We start from the raw sequence: 22545 nt of genomic DNA on the forward strand, positions 1-22545 counted from the left end.
TGAATATAATTTACCTAGCTCTCACAGATTCAGAGATACTTCACTCTCATAGCCAATATTGCACTAATCATTTGGCAGGCATATTCTCCCACGCAAATTTCTTTCCCCTGAAGTCTTACCATGACTTCAGTTCACGACACTGGCTGAACGTGTGCTATTTGTACCTATTTCAAAATGCAGTCTCGTTAGGTGTTTCTCAGCCTAAGACCTGCCCCTGTCTCCAGATCTCATCTTTCAAATAATCTCAACAAGGAGAATGTGTGAATCTATGAAATCAAATAGATTAAGTTTTTGAAGAATCAGAACAGGAAATTGAGCCCGTGTTGCTCAGACCCTTGTGTGAACCAGAGGGAGCTGCCCACTCTAGCTAACTCCTTTTGTTCTGATTTCAGGATCCCAAGAGACAAGCGCTTAGCATGCCCGTCTGGAGAAATGTACCAATCATGACAGGGTGAGTATTTGAGTCTGTACAAATTTCATATTTCTGATTATTAGTGAATGCCTTGTAGCCTATAAATTTATCTCTAATTTTTAAGTTGAACCAGTCCTCAAGGGATTGGTCATCTTCAGGGGGTTAGCTGATGGTCAACTTCCAGCACCATTAAAGCTGAAAACCATGGTGACATCACCCAGGTAGTTTCATCAGTGGTGGTAGCTTCTCTGGGCTCCGAGCCACCAGGTTCTTTCAAATACATTGTGTCACTCTGCCTACAGCAATTCCTATGTTCCACTCCCAATGCAGAAAAGTTTTGACTCATCCTCCTATTATCATGTAATACCTTGTTCTTTACATATCATTCAAATAGGCCAATGAGTTTCAAATAACTTTTTAGGAGTACGATTTTTTTAAAATCAAACAAAGCACAAGATTCCAGAGTCTTTGAGTTGAACTGCATGGACAGAGGGACTTTCAAATCTTCTCCCTTCCTGCCCCTCCTCTCTTTCTTCTGCTAAATCTGTTGACTCACTTTAAGAACCAGCTCCAGGATGTACTTGAGCCCAAACTGTATGCTTCCTTCTTTGAACTCCCAAAATACCCTGGGTTGATCAATCACTGCACTGAGCACACTATATTATAATTACATGCTTATGCTTTGACTGCCCTAAAACTGAGAGGTCATCGACAGCAGATTTTTGTCTTACTCTTCTTTGTAATCCCTAATGCCTGGCAAAGTTTCTGATACATGTTTCTTGATGAATGAATGAATGATGAATGAATGAATGTCTAAAGCACTAGCCAACATGTAGTTCCGAGACAGCTGTATCACTTATATTTATTTCTGTGTTGAATATGTATGCTTTCATATTTGGTTGGGCAGATCTGCCCATCTGACAACATAATTATAATTGCAAAAATAACAATAGGTAAAATTTATTGGGCATGTACCGTGACAAGTAGCTTTACACCCATTAGGTCATTTAATCCCCAGAACAATGCTGCAAAGTAAATGTTGTCATTTAAAATTTTCAAATAAAGAAACTGATTCCAGACCCACACATATGCCATATTGCTCATATTGCCCAGTTTATCACAGGCCAGCAGATCTCATGTGTCACCTATGGCCCCTGCCCCTTGGATTAAATCTAGCCACAAAGCCCACGTACACTGTGGTGGTCTACAGCTGTCTCCATATTTTCTTCAAGCTCTTCCACTTCGCAGTGACTCTACACTTCTGCATCCATGAGGAGCATCTCTAGTTAGCCTTACAAAATCGAATGACTTAAGAAATTAGGCTATGAAGGAGAGGTGAGACATATGGCCATTTCTAGAAGGGAAAATAAGATGAGGAATTTTGTTGGGTTTGTTTTTAATGATATGTTTCAGCAGGTTTACATGATTTGCAAAAATGAAAGAAAAAAGAGAGAGGCCAAAGAGAGAGAAGAGAGAATAAAGAGTTGATAGCATTAGTTGAATTGAGAGTGAAAATGGGAAGGACGACAGGAGGATGAGACACATTGGAGAGATCGACCTTAGATAATGAGAGGAAGTGCTCCTCCTTTACCGGAACAGGCTAGAATGGAGATGGGTGGAAATCCAGATACTTATGAAAGTTGCTGAAGGGAAGATGAGTTCCCACTTTATGACTTTTGCTTTCTCTCTGTAGTAGGAGAGGGGGTCATCGGCTCAGAACAAGGACAATTACAGGAGAAATTTGAAGAGTGTGAAGAGAGTTTGAAGTAGTCTTTGCAGAAGGGAGAAAGCAAAGTGACCAAAGAAACAATAGCATGCCTAGGCCGAGTTGAGGGGCCATTCCAGATTGAGAGTTATGAATGCCTCATGGCACCAAACTTTTCTGCTGATTGGTTTTCTCCATCAGAGCTCAGCTGGTAGAGTGGAGGCATGGGCAAATCAGACAGCTGGACTCATGCAGGCATTTAGTCAACTGGGTTGAACTGGTAACTGTGATGCTGTTAAGAATGCCTAAGTAGGGGCACCTGGGTGGCTCAATTGGCTAGGTGTCTGCCTTCAGCTCAGGTCATGATCCCAGGGTCCAGGGATAGAGCCCCGCATCCAGCTCCCTGCTCACCGGGGAGTCTGCATCTCCCTCTCCCTCACCCTGCCTCTTGCTCATGCTCTCTCTCACTATCTCTGTCACTAACGCTGTCTCTCTCTCAAAAAAAAAAAAAAATGCGTAAGTAGGTCCACTGTGATGCAAGGCTGTCTCGTTGAAACTTCAGTCACCCCATGATGCCAGTTCAGTCCTTTTCAAAGCAAACCATTACATAGCAAAGAGGTTGTTTAGAAAAGTGTGAAATAAAATAGAACCATAGCAAACCCTCACCAGATTTAATACCATAGACCTAAAGACTTAGCTACTTTGACACGTATTGTTTAACTCTAATGGAGACACACATGTGCTTTCATTTATGTATTTATGTGAAATTTAAAACTATTTTCCTCACCACATCTCCAATGCCTGACACAGAACCTGACATGTGTTAAATGTACAGTAAGTATTGAGCGAATGATAGTTTCAATATGACTCGCTACTGAGATGGTAAAAAGTATTCCTGGAAGCCATGGTCTTGGATAAGATGACCCAACATCATAAGTATATTAGTTCTCCCCAAACTAACATAAGATTAACACAATTTCAATAAAATAGCAACAAAAATTTTATGGAGTTAGACAAGTTTTTACTAAAGTTCATATAAAAAAATAAAAATTGCAAGGATAGGAAAACACAAAAAGAAACAAAGACAAAGGGGACTAGCTCAACCAAATATTAAAATATATTGTAAAGTCTCTCTAAATAAAACAGTGTGGTGATTGGAACATAAATAGATAGGCTGGTGGAATAGAATAAACCCAAGTAAACATGGAAATTAATATATGACAAAGATGGCATCTCAAATAAGTTGGGATGGACTTTGGTTATAAATGATGCTGAGACAACTGATTGGCCATTTGGGAAAAAATAAAATTATATCCATGACTAATGCTGAACATAAGAGTAAACTTCAAATGCATTAGGAAAATAAAAGTAAAAAAGGAAGCTATACAAGGATTAGAATAGAACAAAAGTGAAATCTTCTTTAACATTAACACAGGAAAATCTTTGAAATTATAAAAATTATTAAATTATCAAAATCCAGAGGCAATACATTAAATATTTATACATGTGACTGTGCAAAGATACAAAATTTTGTATGGCAAAAATAAAAATACTATCTGATTGGCACTTATTCTGTTGATAAGACTTTGTGGAAGCAGGCATTCTCTTATTTGGTGGTGGAAATACAAACTGGTACACCCTTTTGGTGGAGGATTCAGCAAACAAGTATAACAAAAATACACATGTAAATACTTCTTGACCCAGCAATCCCACTTCTGGAATTTACCTTGAAGATACACCTATAACAATGTGAAAATATATATGCACATTGCAGGGTTATTTGTAATTGCAAAATATTGGAAAAAACCTAAATGCTCCTACATTGGAAACTGTTCCATAAACTGTGGTAATCCAGAAAATGCTGTAAGAAATAATGGTCTCTATATGAACTGCTGTGGATATATTTTTAAATGAAAAGAGCAACGTGTAAAAGAGTATTTAGTATGATACCTTTCAGCTAAAAAGGGAAAATAAAATATACGTATATCATTTGTGAAAAAGAAACGGGATGGTAGAGCATCAAGTGGACCAACAGTAGGGGAACCCCAGAAGAAGAGAGAGAGAGAAAGGAGCAGAAAGCTATTTTAAAAACTAATGGTTGGGTGCCTGGGTGGCTCAGTTGGATAAGCATCTGCCTTCAGCTCAGGTCATGATCCCAGGGTCCTGGGATCGAGCCCCGAGTCAGGCTCCCTGCTCAGGAGGGAGCTTGCTTTTCCCTCTGCCCCCTCTCCTGACTTGTACACGAGCTCTCTGTCTGTCAAATAAATAAAATCTTTAAACAAACAAACAAACAAACAAACAAACAAAAAAACCTAACGGTCAAAAACTTTCAAATTTAGGGAAGGAAATGGACATCCAACTCCAAGAAGCCCAAAAGTCTTCTAAAAAAGGATGAATCTAAAGAAGTCCACACTGACACACATTATAATCAAACTGTTAAAAGCTAAAGATAAAGAGAAAATTTCTAAAGCAGACTTACACGAAATACTAAAGGGAGTTCTTCAACTTGAAACAAAAGGATTCTAAACAGCAACACAAAAGCATATGAACCATAAAACTTGCTGGTAAAGGTAAATATAGAGAGAAATGCAGAATACTGTAATACTGTAATGGTGGTGTATAAATCACTTTTAGTTCAAGTGTAGAAGTTAAAATACAAAGGTATAAACAACTATAACTATAGGGCGCCTGGGTGGCTCAGTCGTTAAGCGTCTGCCTTCGGCTCAGGTCATGATCCCAGGGTCCTGGGATCAAGTCCCACATCGGGCTCCCTGCTCAGCAGGAAGCTTGCTTCTCCCTCTGCCACTCCCCCTGCTTGTGTTCCTGCTCTCGCTGTCTCTCTCTGTCAAGTAAATAAATAAAATCTTTAAAAAAAAAACAACAACTATAACTATAAAAACTATAAAAAAACTATAAAAATACGTGAAGTGAATACACAATAAAAAATGTAAAATTTGACATCAATAACATAAAGTATTCGGGGAAGAGACACAAAAGTAAAGAGTCTTGTGACTGAAGTTAAGTTTTTATCAACTTAAAATAGAGTGTTAAAAGTGTAAAAAGTCTTATGTAAACCCCATGGTAATTACAAAGAAAATGCCTACAGAAATACACAAAACACACAAAAGAGAGGCACCTGGGTGGCTCACTCGATTGAGCATCTGACTCTTGATTTTAGCTTGGGTCATGATCTCAGGGTCATGGGATCGAGCTCCTTGTCAGGCTCCATGTTGGATGTGGAGCCTGCTTAGGGTTCTCTCTCTCCCTCTGCCTCTACCCCTCCCCCTCCTCACTCACACTCTCTCTCTCTGAAAAGAAAGAAAGAAAGAAAGAAAGAAAGAAAGAAAGAAAGAAAGAAAGAAAGAAAGAAAGAAAGAAAGAAAGAAAGAAAACACAAAAGAAAGTGAGAAAATGAGAAAGCAATCAAAGCATGTTACTGCAAATAATAATAATAAGGGGCGCCTGGGTGGCTCAGTTGGTTAAGCAACTGCCTTCGGCTCAGTTCATGATCCTGGAGTCCCGGGATCGAGTCCCGCCTCGGGCTCCCTGCTCAGCAGGGAGTCTGCTTCTCCCTCTGACCCTCTTCCCTCTCGTGCTCTCTATCTCTCATTCTCTCTCTCTCAAATAAATAAATAAAATCTTTAAAAAATAAAAAAAATAAAAAAAAATCAATGAAGCCCAAAGGAAGACAGCAAGAGAGAAAGAACACGACAAAAGAGCTACAAGACAGATATTCAACAATTAATAAAATGGCAGTAGGAAGAACTTCTCTCTTTACTTTAAAGTAAATACATTAAAATCCCTGATCAAAACACATAGAGTGGTTGAAAGGACAAAAAAAAAAAAATGTTTTTTTCTTCAAGACCTGACTTTATGCTGCCAATAAGAAACTCACTTTAGATTTAAGGACACACAGAGGCTGAAAGGAAGGGCTGAAAAGATACTGAACAAAATATGAGCAAACTAAATCAACAGCGTATTAAAAGGATCATACCCTTGACCAAGTAGGAATTTTCCCTAGGATGCAAGTTCAGTTGAATATAAGCAAATTAATCAATGTGATACATCACATTAACAGGGTAAATGAAAAAAATACCTGATCATCTCAATAGGTGCTGAAAAGGCATTTGACAAAATTCAACATACTCTCATGATTAAAAACTTGCAACAAAGTAGAAATAGAAGGAAATTACATAACAAAGGCTCTATATGAAAAGCTCACAGCTAACGTTATATTCAACAATGAAAAACTGAAACTCTTCCTCTAAGGTCAGGAACAAGACAAGGATGCCCACCCTTGCCACTCTTTTTTTCTTAAGATTTTATTTATTTGAGAGAGAGAGAGAGAGAGAGAGCATGAGCAGAGGGAGGGGCAGAGGGAAAGAGTGAGGAAGAGAATCTCAAGCAGACTCCGTGCTGGGTGTGAAGCCTGACACCGGGCTTAATCTCACAACCCAGAGATCATGACCTGAGCAGAAACCAAGAGTCGGTTGCTGAGCTGACTGAGCCACCCAGGCTCCCCTACGCTGCATTTTAGATGTATAAATTGTATTTTCCATGGTTATATTGTAGAGGAGGAAAAACTTTTCCTTGACCACCTGAGTCTGAAAATTAAACTGAGAAAGACAGATTAATAGGAGAAAAGCACACAAATTTTGTTGAATATGTACATGGAAGCCTTCACAAGAGAATGAAGACCCAAAGAAGTGACCAGAACAGGAAGCTTTTATAACTATTGGACAAAGAAACAGTGAATTTGTTAACAGTTGACAAGACAAAGGGGTTTAGAACTAGGACTAGGTGGTCCTTATCTTTCTTACCTAAGAGTTAGTTTAACAAGGTTTGTTTGCAGATTCTTCTGGTGCTCTCTCTGTACCAATAAAAGTCTGTTGCCAGTAAAAGGATTTATTTCCTGCCTTCACCCAGAAAAGGAGGCCCTTTTTCTATGTTTATGGCTTCTTAATTGCCTTCAGCTCAAAATAATTTTTATTTCAAAGAGGCCTGTTTTGGGGTAACATTCTGGTTTCCTTCAGTATATTTCAGTTTGTATATTGGAATACAATAAAGTAAAAAAACCAAATTAAAACTAAAAAGATATTTTTCTACTGAGATTAGCTCCCATCTAAAGGTTAGTTTGAATTCTAAAAGGAATACAATTGGCAACATTTGTATACACAGAATTTTACAGGAATTGGGAATAGAAAACCCCTTTATAAAAAGAAAAAAAAAAGGTAACACTTGTAAGTACTTCACCTGTACCAGTTTATTTCATAATTGTATGACATTAGGAATGATGATAGGTTCTTTGGATGGCTAGGGGGAACTTGAATCTTCTGGGAAGTTTTGAAAATCCCAGTCCAGGTAAGATCAGATTGATAGGGGGGCGTGAAGCAAACATGAGCATTTTGAAAATGCTTCCTAGATGATTTATACACCCAACTGTTGCTTTTGGCACTGGAGAGGCTTTGAAAAAGAGTGTAACAGTGGGTCCAAAAATAACATGAATGGAACTGTTAATCAATACGTTCATTTAAAGTGAGAAAGCTTGTTCTAAAATATATTTTATGTTTCAAAGTATACAATAGCCAATTTAAAACTCTGGATTCTAGTTACAGTCTATTTAGAGGATTTGTTCAGTGAGGACACCTTCAAATATTTTAACTTTTTTATATAAAATGAGATTTCCTATGGATATTTTAAAATAAAATATAATTTTTAGCTGAGAAAACTTCTGGTCATAACAATTTTCAAAAAATACCAACATGGGGGAAAAATCACCCCAAATCCTACAATACAGAAACATCCATTATAATACACTCACATAATTCTTTCCTTTGCTTAGCTGGCTTCCCCTACCCCACCCCCATTTAAAAATTGTATCCATTTGGACATATAACAACTTACATACAAATATGCATGCAGTGAAACAAATTCAGTTTCTGATAGGACTGGCAATTGAGGCCCATCCTTCTCCCAGACACACTTCCATTTCATTAAACTTGCAAAAGCAGGTCCCTTGTATTAAACTGTTTCATTTTTGGACTCTGCTCATAGCATGACGGTGGGGTTTTACCATATGATGCATTTTATCTTCACAGTGTCAATGCAATTTGCCCCTCCCTGCAGTTTGTACTTAGTGAAGGCCATGCTGACACGGAAATCATTCTCTTCACCCCATCCCCTTCTCCATGGCTCCTGCTGTCATCTGGGCATCAAAACAATGATCTAATGGCCCCAAATCTCACAAACTCCTTGAAATTCTCTTTTTCTGCCTGTCTAAAGCCCCTTCTCTTCCAAGAGCTCAAATCAAGTTAACAAGGCAGGCAAGTTATGGTGGAGATGCCATGCTTTTCTCCCTTTCCCTTCTTCCTTCTCCCCACCCACTCTGCTTTCCCCCAAGTGCCCACAACACAAACCTACCTCTGCAGTTTTCTTCCTCAATACGAACCAACTTACGCAGATGGCTACCTATAGGCTCATGCATGCATCAGACACATCCAAACATGAATTCTGGTTTCGCTCAGCCAAAGATCCCACACTACCTAAGCATAGTTAGGAAGATCATTCTCTAGAAGATAAACAGTAAGAGGATGGGCTCCGGGACTGTTAATAGATTGCCCCTGAGTCACTTGTTTTTCATAGCCGATTTTTAAAAGCATGACTCATTATTCAAGAGGAGTTAACAGGATGTAGAAAATCATTGCTCAATTTATTTGGCAATGAAGATGGCCATTATGGTTTTTATGCAACTTGGCTTCTGTTATGTAATTCTTGTTCACATAGTCTTCCAACCAAGTTGCTGGGTAGCAAGCGCTGAGCAGAAAATCACCTACAAGGGCTTTAAATGGTTATCAATCACAGCGAGGAATCAATCTACCCTGTGCAATGAAGCATGCAGCTTGAGAAATGCACCTGTGTCACAGTGCAAGAAGAGGAAGCAGAAAGAAAATGATGTGGAATGTTGGGGTTTGGGAGGAAACAGTCAAGAAAGAATTCTTAGACATCTTCAGTGCAAAAAGGGTGGTTTTGTTAAAACATGGGGACAAGACCCATGGGCAGAAAGAACTACCCTGGGGTTGTGAGGAGTGACGGATTATAGACTTTCAATTTGGGAGGGGGTTAGGGATAGTGTTAGTCTCTCAGGAATTTGGAAGCAAGGTTTCCAGGACCTTGAGGGGCTAGCAGCTGTTAGGATAAGGTTGCTAACTACTGTCTAGTAAACCATGAGTCATGAGACCCTTTAGATGAATATCAGTGGGCCATATACTTGGAGGATGAATGCTAACATATATCTTGGTGAGGGGAAGGTAGAGATAAAGGAAGTTTCCAAAGGGATTTTTTTTTCTGGACAGCTTATAATTTTTATTTTAGGCAATATGTTTAATAGAGATACTGAGGATGACAGCAAAAGATGGGGCAGGGAGAATAAGCGAGAGGTGGTGTCTGAAGGATTCACCTTTGCAGAGTTGGAAGCGGTCCTTCCCAGTAGAAAGCTTGGAGCTGGGGAGGCCTAGGTCTGATTCTGGCTTTACTCCCCCTCCAGGCACTTGGGAAACAAAAATGAACAAAATCAACATTGCTGCTATAAACACTGGGGTGCACATACTCCTTCAGATCACTACATTTGTATCTTCGGGGTAAATACCCAGTAATGCAATTGCTGGGTCATACGGTAGCTCTATTTTTAACTTTTTGAGGAACCTCCATACTGTTTTCCAGAGGGGCTGCACCAGCTTGCATTCCCACCAACAGTGTAGGAGGGTTCCCCTTTATCTGCATCCTCGCCAACATCTGTCATTTCCTGACTTGTTAATTTTAGCCATTTTGACTGGTGTGAGGTGGTATCTCATTGAGGTTTTGATTTGGATTTCCCTGATGCCGAGCCATGTTGAGCACTTGTTCATGTGTCTGTTGGCCATTTGGATGTCTTCTTTGGAAAAATGTCTGTTCATGTCTTCTGCTCATTTCTTGATTGGATTATTTGTTCTTTGGGTGTTGAGTTTGATAAATTCTTTATAGATTTTGGATACTAGCCCTCCAAAGGGATTTTTATATGTTAGAGAAGATGTACAGGATCCTGGAGGTTGGACCAAAGTTTGCCTTTGCCCTTAGCGAAGTATTAACAATCGAGGCAGTTGAGTTCCTGGAGGAAGGTTACCTTACCTGTCTTAAGTACTTGTCAGTGGGCTGCGAAGGAAATTTAATATTTTTTCTATATTTCTTTTGCCTTTGTTCTCCACTTGAGAAAATATAGTCCTGCCAGTGGAAGCACTGAGCCCAAGCTGCCCCTAAGTTGCAGAATCCAGCTGAGAACACAGGCAGTTTGATTCTGAATTTGGGATCTTGAATCACCAAACTGGGTGAAAGATGTCCCTCTTGATGGTTATTTTATGTCTTCCCCATAATTTTGACTTGTCAGTCAGTTGAAGTACATCAAAGTAATTTTTTCAAAAATGATTGATAAAAGTTCTATTTTCTGAGTCCTCGAAAATGTGTTACCTTAATACATGAACCAAAATTAACACAGTGTAAAATTTCGTGGTCACAAACTTTTCTCTTTTCAAAAACATGTAGATGATTCTCCAGTGGCAAAGTTAACCTGATTTTTAATGTTCTGTAGGTAACATCCCCTCCCACCGTAGAATGTCCACTGTTTCTGTGTTTGTTTTTGCTTCTGTACCAATTCAGAACCTACTATTTTCTTAGTAGGTGGTATGCAGTTACCCCCAAGGAGAGAACACTCTTTTTAAGAGAAAACTCTGATAAGCCTGAAATGTGGTCTGGCCTCAGCAGCAGTAGACTGATGGATTGAGGCTTGAGAGAATCTGTTTTAAGACAAGGAATCTGCTGGCTGCTGAGAGAGGACAGGGAAGTAGTACCCAGAGTTTGGGTATTGGAGGTAGCATGGGAAAGGAGATTCTGAAGATGTAAACCAGCTAGGAAGTGTTTTAAAAAGAGAGAGAGAGAGAGAGAGAGAGAGAGAGAGAGAGAGAGAGAAAACAACCTCAAAATGGAGTCACTTGTGCTGAGCCCCACATCAGTAAACCATAACTTAATATCCACTCTAAGCTTCTCCAGAGATGGTGATTTTTAACCGGTCAACCTGGAATTACCAGGTCAGTACTAGTGAGGCAATCCCCACTTCTCCTCCCCTCAGGAGGGCAACCTTTCCTGAAACAATGCACTCTATGCAGGAATAATTTCCTTTTCCCATTTCTGCCTTTTTCCCTTTCTGCCTTTATTCTTTTTTTTAAAGCTTTTATTTATTTGTCTGAGATAGAGAGAGAAAGCATGAGTGCACAAGCAGGGGGAGCAGCAGAGGGAGAAGGAGAAGCAGACTCCACAATGAGTAGGGAGCCCGATGCAGGGCTCGATCCCAGGACCTTGGGCTCATGACCTGAGCTGAAGGCAGACGCCTAACCAACTGAGCCATCCAGGTGTCCCCCCTTTCTGCCTTTAAAAGCCTTTCCTTTTCTACAGCTCAGTGGAGCTCTTTTCTATCTGCTAGATGGGATGCTGCTCAATTCATGAATTGTTGAATAAAGCCAGTTTGATCTTTAAATTTACTCAGTTGAATTTTTATTATTTAACAGAAGCCAATGAACAGCAAACAGGATGTGTTTCCCAACAGAGAGAGTATTCAAATTTCTCTTGGCACCACTCTCAGCCTACAGTTGTCAGAAAATTAATATGTACAATTTATAACTCAATTTCCTGTATCCAGGAGATGCTCATCTAGCATTTACTCAACTAGACTGAAATAGGATCTTTCCCTAGTAACATTTTCTGGAGTTTTGACCTGGCTTAATAATGTTAATTCCCAGCCATTTTAACTGACTAAAATTTTCTTCTTGTTGTCTTTGTTTAAAAATGTCAGTAGCAGCCAGATTTATCAAACATTTATCAAGCATTTTTCATTTATTCATTGTTACATCCATCAGGTTTAAATTCTTTCTTATAACCTGAAAGAAAAGCAGGGACATTTATCGCAGGACTATTTCCCATCTACAGTCAAGGTTAGGCACCACAGAAATGGTTCTGTTTGCAACTGTTTTTATTTGGCATTTATACTTCTGTCTGTAGAATGAAGATGATGCTAAAACATTAACAGTAGAGAAAAAAATAAGTAGAGGAAGCCAGTGGTAACCACTCCAGGATGTAGCCACTTAATTTAGGAAAGAGGCAGAAAAAGAGATTTAGAAACATTTTGAAGAAAGAGCTGTCAGGCACCAAATTACATCCTTAAACAATGCAGAAAATGCTCGGCGCCCTGAAAGTATTTAGGAGTGACTTTTTCGGCCTCTTTGGAAGGAAAAGTGGGGATAAAATGCCTATCAGCAGGGTAAAAAGTTCATGTTTGTCATCTGTAGAAAAAATAATAATAACAAGCCACTGAATCAGTATTCAACTTGTACAGAAACTTCTCTCTTATCTCTCGTCTCCTGCTGTCCACCTCACCTGCATGCCATGACCCTAAAGCTAAGACATGTCAGTGACCTTACTTACTAAAATCACTGACCGGGACAGCCCCTCTTTTGTGTACCCAATTTACAAGACACTTGCAGTCTGGAAATTATAATGGGTGGCAGCTTATATAAAGGGCAGGCAAGTGAGTAGAAGAAAGGATGGGCAAACAGTACAGAACTGTGTTCTAAGCAATCAAAATGAGCTCTACAGGCATCAAGCCCAAGCCCAGGATTTCTGGGGAATATCTGCCCTTTCTTTGGTTCTGTAGCAATTTAAACTCTCTATTCTGACACCTATAGACCAATTGGTAAGTTTAACAACCAACACAACCTACACACAACGATGGAGGGAAAGAATACCAAAGAAAAATTAGTTATAGACGTAAATATACAGAATAGTTGGATCATAAGCTAAAACATTACCCTACACATTTTTCTTCTGAGAAACTGTTTAATCTAGTAAACCTTCCATCACTCTATTTATTCCAAGAATCTAAGGCTTAATGCTCAAGGGAGGAAAAATGAAAATATTGAAAGATCAAAGAGTAAAACGTGTGGCTGTTGAGGTCTCAAGTAGACATAGACCATAGTCTTCAAAGGCAAAAAATTGTAAGATCTCTGCGTCTGGGAAAGGAAAATATTTTAAAATATTCAAAAACTTGGTTTGGAAAATTGAAAGACACATTGCAATAAAAGGGCAACCGGCTTATTCAAGAATAACACATTGCAATAAGAATTGTAATAATGTTGAATTAGTTCCTACCCAAAGAAGTAAAAAGTCTGAAGAGCTGATAAGAGAATTGCATAGTGGCTTGTTGCAAGGGCCAACACCACCCTTCCCCCCAGGGGGTGAGTCGCCTATTTGATGGGTGGGGTGGTATGTGGAAATATTTGGTAATAGAAACTCAAGACAGGTCTAGAATTACCAGAGCAGAGGAGATGATGTTTAAGGTTTCCGGAATGTAGCTCCTGATCTTGGAAACCTTGTAAGGGAGTTATATGTCCCCATTTGGACCTGAGTTGTACAGTAGCGGCTGGGGGAAGGGTCTGGGGAGGTGAACACGTGGATAGGCTCACTGATTGACACACTAGACTAGAGTATCTATGAGTCCCTACTGCCACACTGCAGGGATCAGAGAGACCTGAGAATGAACCAAAGGACCCAGTGGAAAATCCAGGTTGGGATGGTGAGGTTGCCAATGGTATCGGAAACAGCTAGCTGCCTACTAAAAATCTTGTTTCCCTATGGAGAGGTGATGTTCCAGCCACTGGCCACATCTCCCAGCATCTCTGGCATATAAATATGGCAAAATGTCTAGATATTGTCAATGGAATACGAGCAAAAATGGCTAAAAAGAAGCAGTGTGTTCCCCATACACTTTCCCCTTCTTCTGGCTGAAAGAAAAGACTCCAAGGTCCTGGGGTCCTGGTTTCTGCATCCAGTTTGCCAACCATAATGAATTCACAAGGCGTACCTAGAATATCTTAAATATTCACAGGAAATAGTAATATCAGTAGAACACACCATAATGAACTTTGAAGGGTATATTTGGGATATCATAGATTTTTGAAGAAAACATAGTGCCGTCCCAGGACATGGAACAAACTACTATTATTAAATTGTTTGGCCCTAACTACTAAATAAAAGGAACCATCAGATATTTCTTTTGGTCTGCAGCCCCAAGAATATATGACTGAGACTCTAGGGACACTGTTTACCAAGAAAGTTTGGGAACATCTGCCTTAGGGCATGGTGGAACCACAAGATGAAAGGAAGCGGGGCTTCTACATTTCTAAATGAAGGAAAGCCACATACATATTACGAACTCCCGCATCGAACAGAGATATGAGCTGGACATAAACTTCGGTTGTATTAACCCACTGAATTTTTGGAGTTTGTCATAGTACCTAGTATGACCCTAACTAAAAAAAAAAAAAAAAGAATCTAGACCCAAGGCCAAGAACCACCGATAAAAGACCGGAAGAGATAAACCACATGTCAGTGGAGACCACCAAGCGAGAGGATGACTCACAGAGTAGATAGATGCCTCTTATCCAGCCCCAGGTCAATGCATAGGCCCCCCGAAACCAAGGTCAATGTCAAGGAAATGGGAAGATATGGAGGAGGCAAAGGATATTAAGGACTTGGCCCAAATGAGACTGAGGTATCTAAAATTTGACACCCTAAAATCTCTACCATCCGTGGACAAGTGTTTGAATGTTAAGTATACCTTTTGAAAAAGAAATAGATTGACATTATGTACATTTCGTTCTGGAACTGTAACATTTGAATCCATCATAGGTCACAGCAAGAAAAGAAATACAGAGGTCACTGTCTCTGTTTCTATAACTGGTCGCCCAGCTATAGCCTGGGGCCAACATCTCAGCTGGTTGGGGTTGTGTATCTATTGGGCCGAAGAGCCCTAGTCCCTGGTGGTGCTGCTGAGGTGAGGGGCCAACACATTCACTAATCATTTTGGTAGGCCATGGTGAGACCAGAAACTTCCCTGAGCTCCTTCAACCACTCCCTCCTACTACTGTGTAGCTGTACTTCCATTCCGTTGTCAAGCTCAATCACTCTAACCAGCACTATAATCCTATTCATGCCCTTTTTTTTTTTTTTCCCAAAGAAGTCCAGTGAAGACCAGGCAGCAATTTCAAATTCCAATTCAATGAAACTACTATTGTGGCTCTTGGTGGAAACATGCTTCTTCCCTGGCTCACTGAAACTTCTAAACCAGGAGAGTCCAGATCCAGGAAAAAGTAGTATCAGGAATAAGGTAATGAATGGATGGTAAGCAGCCCCAAACTACACACGTCTAACTAGAAAAGTGATAAAACCATTTCTTAGTCCACATCTTCTGTGGCCCTCCTCCCCTCAGCTTTGGTGTGAGTTTTGCTGCTCATTTCCCTCCCAGACTTGTAAACCCCACCAATTTAAAGAAGGCAAGATTTATCATCATCCAATCCAGTGATTCTCAGCTGAGGACAATTTTGCCCCTTATGGGAACACTGGGTAGTGTTGAAGTCATTTGAAATAGTCACAACTTGGAGGGAGGGGTGATAATTGGCATTTAGTGGATACTGGCCAGTGGATGCACAGGACAACCCCCCACAACAAAGAATTGTATGGGCCAAAATGTCGCAATGCTAAGTGAGAAACCCTGATCGAATGAATTTGTCTATTTGCATAATTTGCTTCTCCCACTGAAATACAAGCTTTGTGAAAGCAGGGGCTTTGTCCATCTTGTTTATTACTCTATGTCTGGAACATGAAGTCAACAAATATTTGATGACTACATAAGAGATGAATGAGTGCCTCATAGCTCACATCAGGTATTTTTATATACATGCTCACATCCAAACACTTGGCTCCTTGGATTGGAAGGGTTAGTAATGGTAGAAGGTAGCATGACTTAAATATCTGGGGTGGCACAACTTCCTTGAATGTCCTAATATAGCTCTCTTCCCAACATGATTTTCCTTCACTTTAATTTTCTAACTTGAAGAAAAATGTGCAATTTTTACAATGTCCTCAGTTCCTTCATTCATTAAGTGATATTATCATCCAGACACTGTAATAGGTGCTGTCTCCACACAAAATGACTTAGGACTTGTGTTCAACAATTTGCCCAGAAATTCCATGTAATTGTTCTAGATCTTTTCCAACAATTATAAATCTCTTTCGCCCTCTGGGAAAAGTGCTTCTCCTCTTCCCTTTCCATCTCCCCTTGACACTTCAGTTAAGCTTGGAAGAAAGACCAGGAGAGAAGAGTGGGGTGCCTAGCCCCCCTGCTCTGTAGTAGTGGCTGGTCCCGTCCTGGGTCCTGGGTTCCCACGCTGTACCTTCGCCATAGCCCTATGACAGCACTAATGGGGCACCTGTTTATTTATATGGCTCTGTCCCCTCCCACCTGCGGGAGGTCATGCTCTCAATGGTCTTCATATCCCTGGCACCTGGCACACAAGATGGGCTCAATAAATGCTTATTGGAAAAAAAAATGCCTTTGGCCTACTTCACAATGTCACCTAGGGCACGCTCTGCCAACTTCACAATGTCACCCAAGGCATAGTTTTGCCTACTTCACAATGTCAACCTACCCAGCACAGAAATGGGGACTTCCCAGGGGCTCAGAAATAGATCTAGTTTCAGCTCCGTCTGAATCAGTCTCGTGGTGGCTACCGCCAATGAAGAGAAAAGCAAAGGCTGGGAAGTCTTGGGCTACAGCAAATGGATTTAGGTTACACAGCCTGAGATGGAGGAGCAGTAATCACTGAGGGATAAGGGACCCGTGAAGCCCACTGCAGAGTGGCCAAGAACCAGAGCTGCGCGTAGGCAGGGGCATGCATGTCACCGCCGCTCAGGGTGCCTCATCCCCGCCGATACAGACGAGTGGCCCAGTGGCCGACCCTGGCGACAGAGGCTAGCGGTGTTGACGCGAACGGGTTTGCTCAAACCTGGGGCCGCAAAACTGCCCGACGAGCGCGGACAAAGTGGCACGTGTCCTCGCCGGATCGCAGAAGCGCAGCTGGGGAACTTTTCTCAGCCCAGCCCCCAGGGTGCTAGAGGGTCAGAAAGGACCCGCCTTGCCCAGCGGGGCGAAGGTTGTTCCCAAGGCCACGTGAGGCTTCCTCGCCCCTAAAAGCCCCAAACCGGCAGGGCTAATGGCAGAGTAAGGACGCCCAGACATCGGACACGCGGCGCCCCGCTGCCGGCTCGAGAGCCGCTCCAGCAACAGCTACCTCGTCCAACCCAGGGGAGGTCGCGGCCGCCGAGCCATGCCCCCCCGCAGCCGGGACGGACGCCCCGCGCGGCCCGCGCCGCCCACCCCGTCGCCCCCGCCGCTGCTGCTGCCGCTGCTGCTTTTGGTGGCCGCCGCGGTGCCGCCGAGCCTGGCAGGTGAGCCGTGCGCGTCCGCACGACCCGGGGAGGGCGAGTCCGGAGAGAGACAGGGCCCTCAGCGCCCGCCTGGCCCGCGCTGCGCCCGCCGCCGCTGCTCCGTGCGCTCCCGCCTGCGCCCCGGCTCGGCCAGGTGGACCGCCGGCGGGTGGCGGGGCCGGCGTTCCGGGTGGACGCGGCGGGCCGCGCGTCTGCGGGGGAGGCGGCACGGACCCGGCTCGCTCCCGCGCCGCCGTAGCTCGGGGACAGTCCCCGGGAGGGGCAGGGGCGGCCCCCGGGAGGGGCAGGGGCCGTGCGGCTGCGAACTTAAGAAGTGTGGGCCAGAATTCTTGGCGAACGAATCAGTGCGCTACGGCGCGACTCTTGGCTTGCGGAGCCTCGACTCTTGGCTTGCGGAGCCTCGACTGGTCCGAAAAGCGCAGCCAAAGGACATCTAAATATATTTATTCACATCACAGAGGGATGATTCCGGGCTGTCAGTTTGTTTGTTTGTTTGTTTCCCTTAACTGCCAATGAGTTTGGTTTAAAATAAGTGCAGCCTGGTATTGTCAGCTTGATACGGGCCAGGCAGCGTGCTAAAGGGCTTTTCATACAGTGCTTACTGTAAACTCTAAATAGGACTTTTATCCCCATTCTACAGAACATTCGAAATTGAAATTGTGAAGGCAGAGCTGAATTGCCAAACTATTTACTTAACTACTCCCCTCTTCGTAAAACAGGTTCTATCCCTACAAAAAAAAAAAAAAAAAAAAAAAGTCCCGGATTTGTCAGTTTTCTTCCCAGTGGATAAGAGCAAGATTAACCAAACAAACTTGTGGAAAGACTTCAACAGTAATCTTAAGAGAGGATTAAGTTTGTTTTACTTCCTCAGCCCTTTTCTGTGCTGACTTTGTGCAAGAATAGGGTGGGGTTCAGGAGAGGGAACCCCTTCCCAAAGAGTGTCCAGATTCTTACTACACCACCTGCCATCAACAAGTAACCGCAATTAGCAGATTTGAAGGCCTTCGCTTTCGCAACTTGCCTGCTTACCACTCTTAAATCTTTCCGGTCTTTGAAACTGCCTGGGCCTCTGGGATCCATCTGAAGGCATGCACCCCTAGACTCTTGACTCTGGATTTACCTGCACATTCTGTTCCTTGCCTGCCCTGTGGAGGGGGTTTTCCGGCCACCCTTTTAGCCCAGGGAGCCTGCTCCTTCAGACATACCGGGGACAGGCTAGAAGTGCTCCTGAAACGGAAATGGCTGTGTCCGGAATGTTGAGTGAAACCCTCTAACTTTTCTGTTCTTTCTGATTGTGTGGATTGTTTTAAATGTTCCTTAGATGAAGGGGACAGACTTAGGAGTGAGGTGGAGATACTGTTTTTCTGAAGATGAGTCACTGTTCATTCAAGAAGAGAACACCTGGCAAGAAACAACTGCTTAAATTGAGTTCCCCCAGATACTCAGCTGACTCCAGGCCAGTGTGGTCAGGAGTCAAGGTAAAGACTGAGGGCATTTCTGTGGCCAGTGATCCTGACAGCACAGGGCTGGGCAAACCAGAAAAGACTTCTTATGGCCTTGGGGAACAGCTGGTGAAGCCCACGCCACTCTTTGAAACAGACGTGAGCTCTGTCTCCTTTGTTGCACCCATAGTAACCTGTTTTCCAGGGCAACTTTTGGCTCTTTGTTTTACCCTTCTACTAGACTGCCAACAACATGCGGGCAGAGAACAGGGCCTTTGCCACTTCTTGCTTGTCATGTTTTCTCTGAAGTGCCCAGCTCCGTACTCTGAATTTAACCGGTACCCAACACACACCAAAGGGACTGCATTTTCATCTCCCTGGAATGATCTTTGTATCTACCAGTGTGCACCTATGAATCAAAAAACAACTTCTTTAATTTTTAAAGGTTACTTTGAAGTTTCAGTGTTCCAGAAATATCGGCCAACAATTGTACATTCCTCCCAACCTGTCTTTCAAACTAGTATGGACTTCAGACATATAATAGCACTGCCTTTATCCTTCCAGACTGGAAAGCCCCATATTTGTTCTTAGGATGTCTTCTTTAATTTTTCTTGGTGGTGTGTATCGTGAAGTCACATCACTAGGGAAAGAGACGGGTTGGTTACCCAGAGACTTACAAGGTGCCATGTGCCTTGGAGAAAACTGGTTCCAAATCTGGCCCCTGGACTTGCAGGGCTAGATTCTAGAAATGCATACCTTCCTGTGCTCCAGAGCCAATCAGATACAAAGAAGCTGATTCACCCTGATATACATGGAAGTCTATTCACCAAAACACCAATAATGAATTTTAGTAGACAGGACATTTGCATAGCCTGCCCCAGCCACTTTCTTGTAACCAAATTACACAAGATAGATCACATCAGGGATTCTCAGGCTGGAGGCCTGCTTGATTTGCTTCCTAGGAGGACTGATGCTCTTTCAGTTAGCCTCTGGGTGCTCATACTGGACGGTGCTCCCTAGCACAGCTGGTCCTTGACTCTGGGACACTGCTTTTTCCTTGCTCCCATGGCTCACCGGTGCCCACTGGAGACTAACACATTGCCTCTCTGGATAGGCCAGTACCCTTATGTGGTTGTGGAGGAGTTTGCCGACCTGGGAGTTGTTCAGTCTCCTTAAGGTGACTTGGTAGACCTTTGGTGGAGGGTGTTCTCAGTTGGTCCTTTGACTCGGAGGGCATTCTCATTTCCAAATTCACTTTGAGGTGGTGGTTCATTCTTTCTGCGGCAGTTCATTTTTGGAAGTCTATACTAGAGAGTTAGGATGGAATTCCAGAAACAGAAAGCATGGAGCCTGACTGCCTGTGTTTGAATCCTGGCTCCAGTACTTACTGGGTGACCTTCAGCCAGTTACCTACTATCCCTACACCTCAGTTCCTCATCTGTAATGTGGGGATTGTAGTATCTGCCTCCCAAGGTGGTTGTGTGGAACAGGGCCTCGTATACAGTAGGGGCTGTATAATTGAGTGACCGTTATTATTGGCCATTGGAGTTGCTTTTTCTCTGGAAAGGCAGCACGGATCTTTGGATAAGGCAACCAGGACTGCAGATGATAATCTATGTGCTGTGAAGTAATAACTTGTTATAAAAGCAGGATTTTTCCTTAATTGTGGCCCAGCATTGCAGGGATTTGGAGTACACAACAGCACATTAAGCCAGTGCTTGGGGAAACAGTGAACAGAGCCCTAGGTCGCTTTCCTGGGTCACGACTGATTGATTGAAATCACCTTGATTTTTCTAAGTGCGGATTTTATCAATTATGCTCGCGTTAGCATTTCCCAACTCTTCTCAGTCTTTCTGAGCCCCACTAAATCTTCCTACAGCGCATCCCCATTGTCTTAGCGTTTCAGACCCAAAAGAAGTCAGTGCTGTCTGTAAACCTGAATATTTTCTCGTGCTCTCCCTCTATCGGTTTGTTTATAAAAATGTATACAAGATAAGTTCCAGAACAATTTCTGGGGGAAGTGCCCATTCATCTTTATCCGTTAAAATTTGTTTCCTAGTCCTTCTAGAAATGTGAATCTGATGGCAAAAATCAAAATCTTTCTCCAGAAGAAAATTTAAAGGATCCTCCTTCAGTCTTTAAATTGAGGTAGAGCATTTAAAAAAAAAAAACTTTTCATAATAGATAAACTGCAAATCACGTGAGTTTCAGCTTGGAACTTCTGACATGCAGAACAGAAATTATTGTTTTCACACTTTTTCAGGCATTATTTTAATTTTTGTCACCTGTTATCTTTTGTTTTTGTTTTTTATTCTAAATTATCAAGCATTAACTATTGAGATAGCAAGATAGGTAGGAGCACCAAAAATGGAATGACTCGCAAAGGATTTATTTTGTTCAACATTTTAAGTTTTGTAAAATGCATTTATGCTTTGTCTTTTTTTTTTTGATGGAGTAAGTTCCAGTTGCTCCTAAAACTTGTATTTCACAATCACATGAAAATTGCACTTTAAGATGTAGCTAGAAAATTTGTAAATGTTTTTATGTTGTTTTTTTGCAGTACTGCAAAACAGGAACTTACTCAATGGGGTAGCAGATGAAACTAAGAGAGGTAGTGAAAATATGAGGAACCTTTAATCTAAAACTTGAAACTCTGCACCAACAACAGATACCATGTTACAATCTTCCAGTGGGAAATTGTGAAAGTCTCTTGATTTAGAGCTCGCTCTGAAATGTGCCAGTTAGCCTTGCAAATGAGTTACCATCCCAGCACCTGAGGTAGTGGCGAGTTATTCAAACCAGCATTTGCAAACACAAGATTGCACAATTCAAACCCACAATCGGAAATCAAGAACGAATACACAGAGACTCAATACCGATCTGTGTCCTTCCTAGCTGGTGTGAAAGTTTGGGATGTAGGCAAGAAAACCCAATTCGGCCCAAAGGAGTCGATACAATGAAAGAACAGATGCCTCCCCCTGATTCTCAAGGAGCTTGTAATTAAATTTTTGAACCACATACATACAAATACATATAACTAAAGAGTGACGGGGATGAGTGAGCAAGGAGCACCGAATGAGAACGGGGCAAAGTTGACTTTCTGTGGACAGGACCTTTAGCAAGAACTCTGATTGAAGCTAGCAGTGCAGACAGAATAGTTCGTTCCGAGGGGGGTGAAGGAAAGGGATCATTCCAGATCCGTGCAAATCTCCAGCATTTTTCTGTATTAGCGTTTTGTTTCTTTGACGCTATTTTTTTTTTTTTTAAAGCGGCATCCCTTTCTACTTACCTAATACATTGGCCACAGTATGCCGCCCACCTCACATCCTCTCACTGCTGTCTATGTGAGCCTCAGCGTCTGTAATGTGAGGGCCCTCACCCTAGCCACCCTGCAGGGATGCCTTGCCTTCTGCCTCAGGCTTCTCCCGCATCATAACCATTTCACACGGGAGCACCTGCCAACCTGGGAAGAGGGATTTTAACCCCTCATAGGGCAACTTCTGACCAACGCAGGATGGGTGCAGGTAGTTAAATGCTCCTCCTTGCATCCCTGGGATGGGGTCCTCAAGGGCTTATCTGCACCCTTGTTTGGGCTATCTCAGATGGCACCTTTGAATTAG

General features: G+C 42.3%; 1 protein-coding gene and 1 long non-coding RNA gene across 2 annotated transcripts in view; one reads left to right on the forward strand and one right to left on the reverse strand.

The window, feature by feature from the left end:
• The window catches only part of LOC141370162 (uncharacterized), a 32119-nt gene extending 23396 nt beyond the window's left edge, over positions 1–8723 (reverse strand). Inside the window, exon 1 of the long non-coding RNA XR_012373985.1 lies at positions 8538–8723. This is a non-coding gene — a long non-coding RNA (uncharacterized lncRNA). The remainder of the gene's footprint in view (positions 1–8537) is intronic.
• Positions 8724–17037: 8314 nt separating this feature from the next.
• The window catches only part of PLBD1 (phospholipase B domain containing 1), a 54144-nt gene continuing 48636 nt past the window's right edge, over positions 17038–22545 (forward strand). Inside the window, exon 1 of the mRNA XM_025879899.2 lies at positions 17038–17483. Within this exon, the coding sequence (XP_025735684.1) occupies positions 17363–17483 (121 nt within the window). The 5' untranslated portion in view covers positions 17038–17362. The remainder of the gene's footprint in view (positions 17484–22545) is intronic.

The sequence above is a fragment of the Callorhinus ursinus genome, unplaced genomic scaffold, assembly GCF_003265705.2.
Source record: "Callorhinus ursinus isolate GAN/ISIS: 27379988/994484 unplaced genomic scaffold, GSC_fseal_2.0 scaffold27, whole genome shotgun sequence".
NCBI lineage: Eukaryota > Metazoa > Chordata > Mammalia > Carnivora > Otariidae > Callorhinus > Callorhinus ursinus.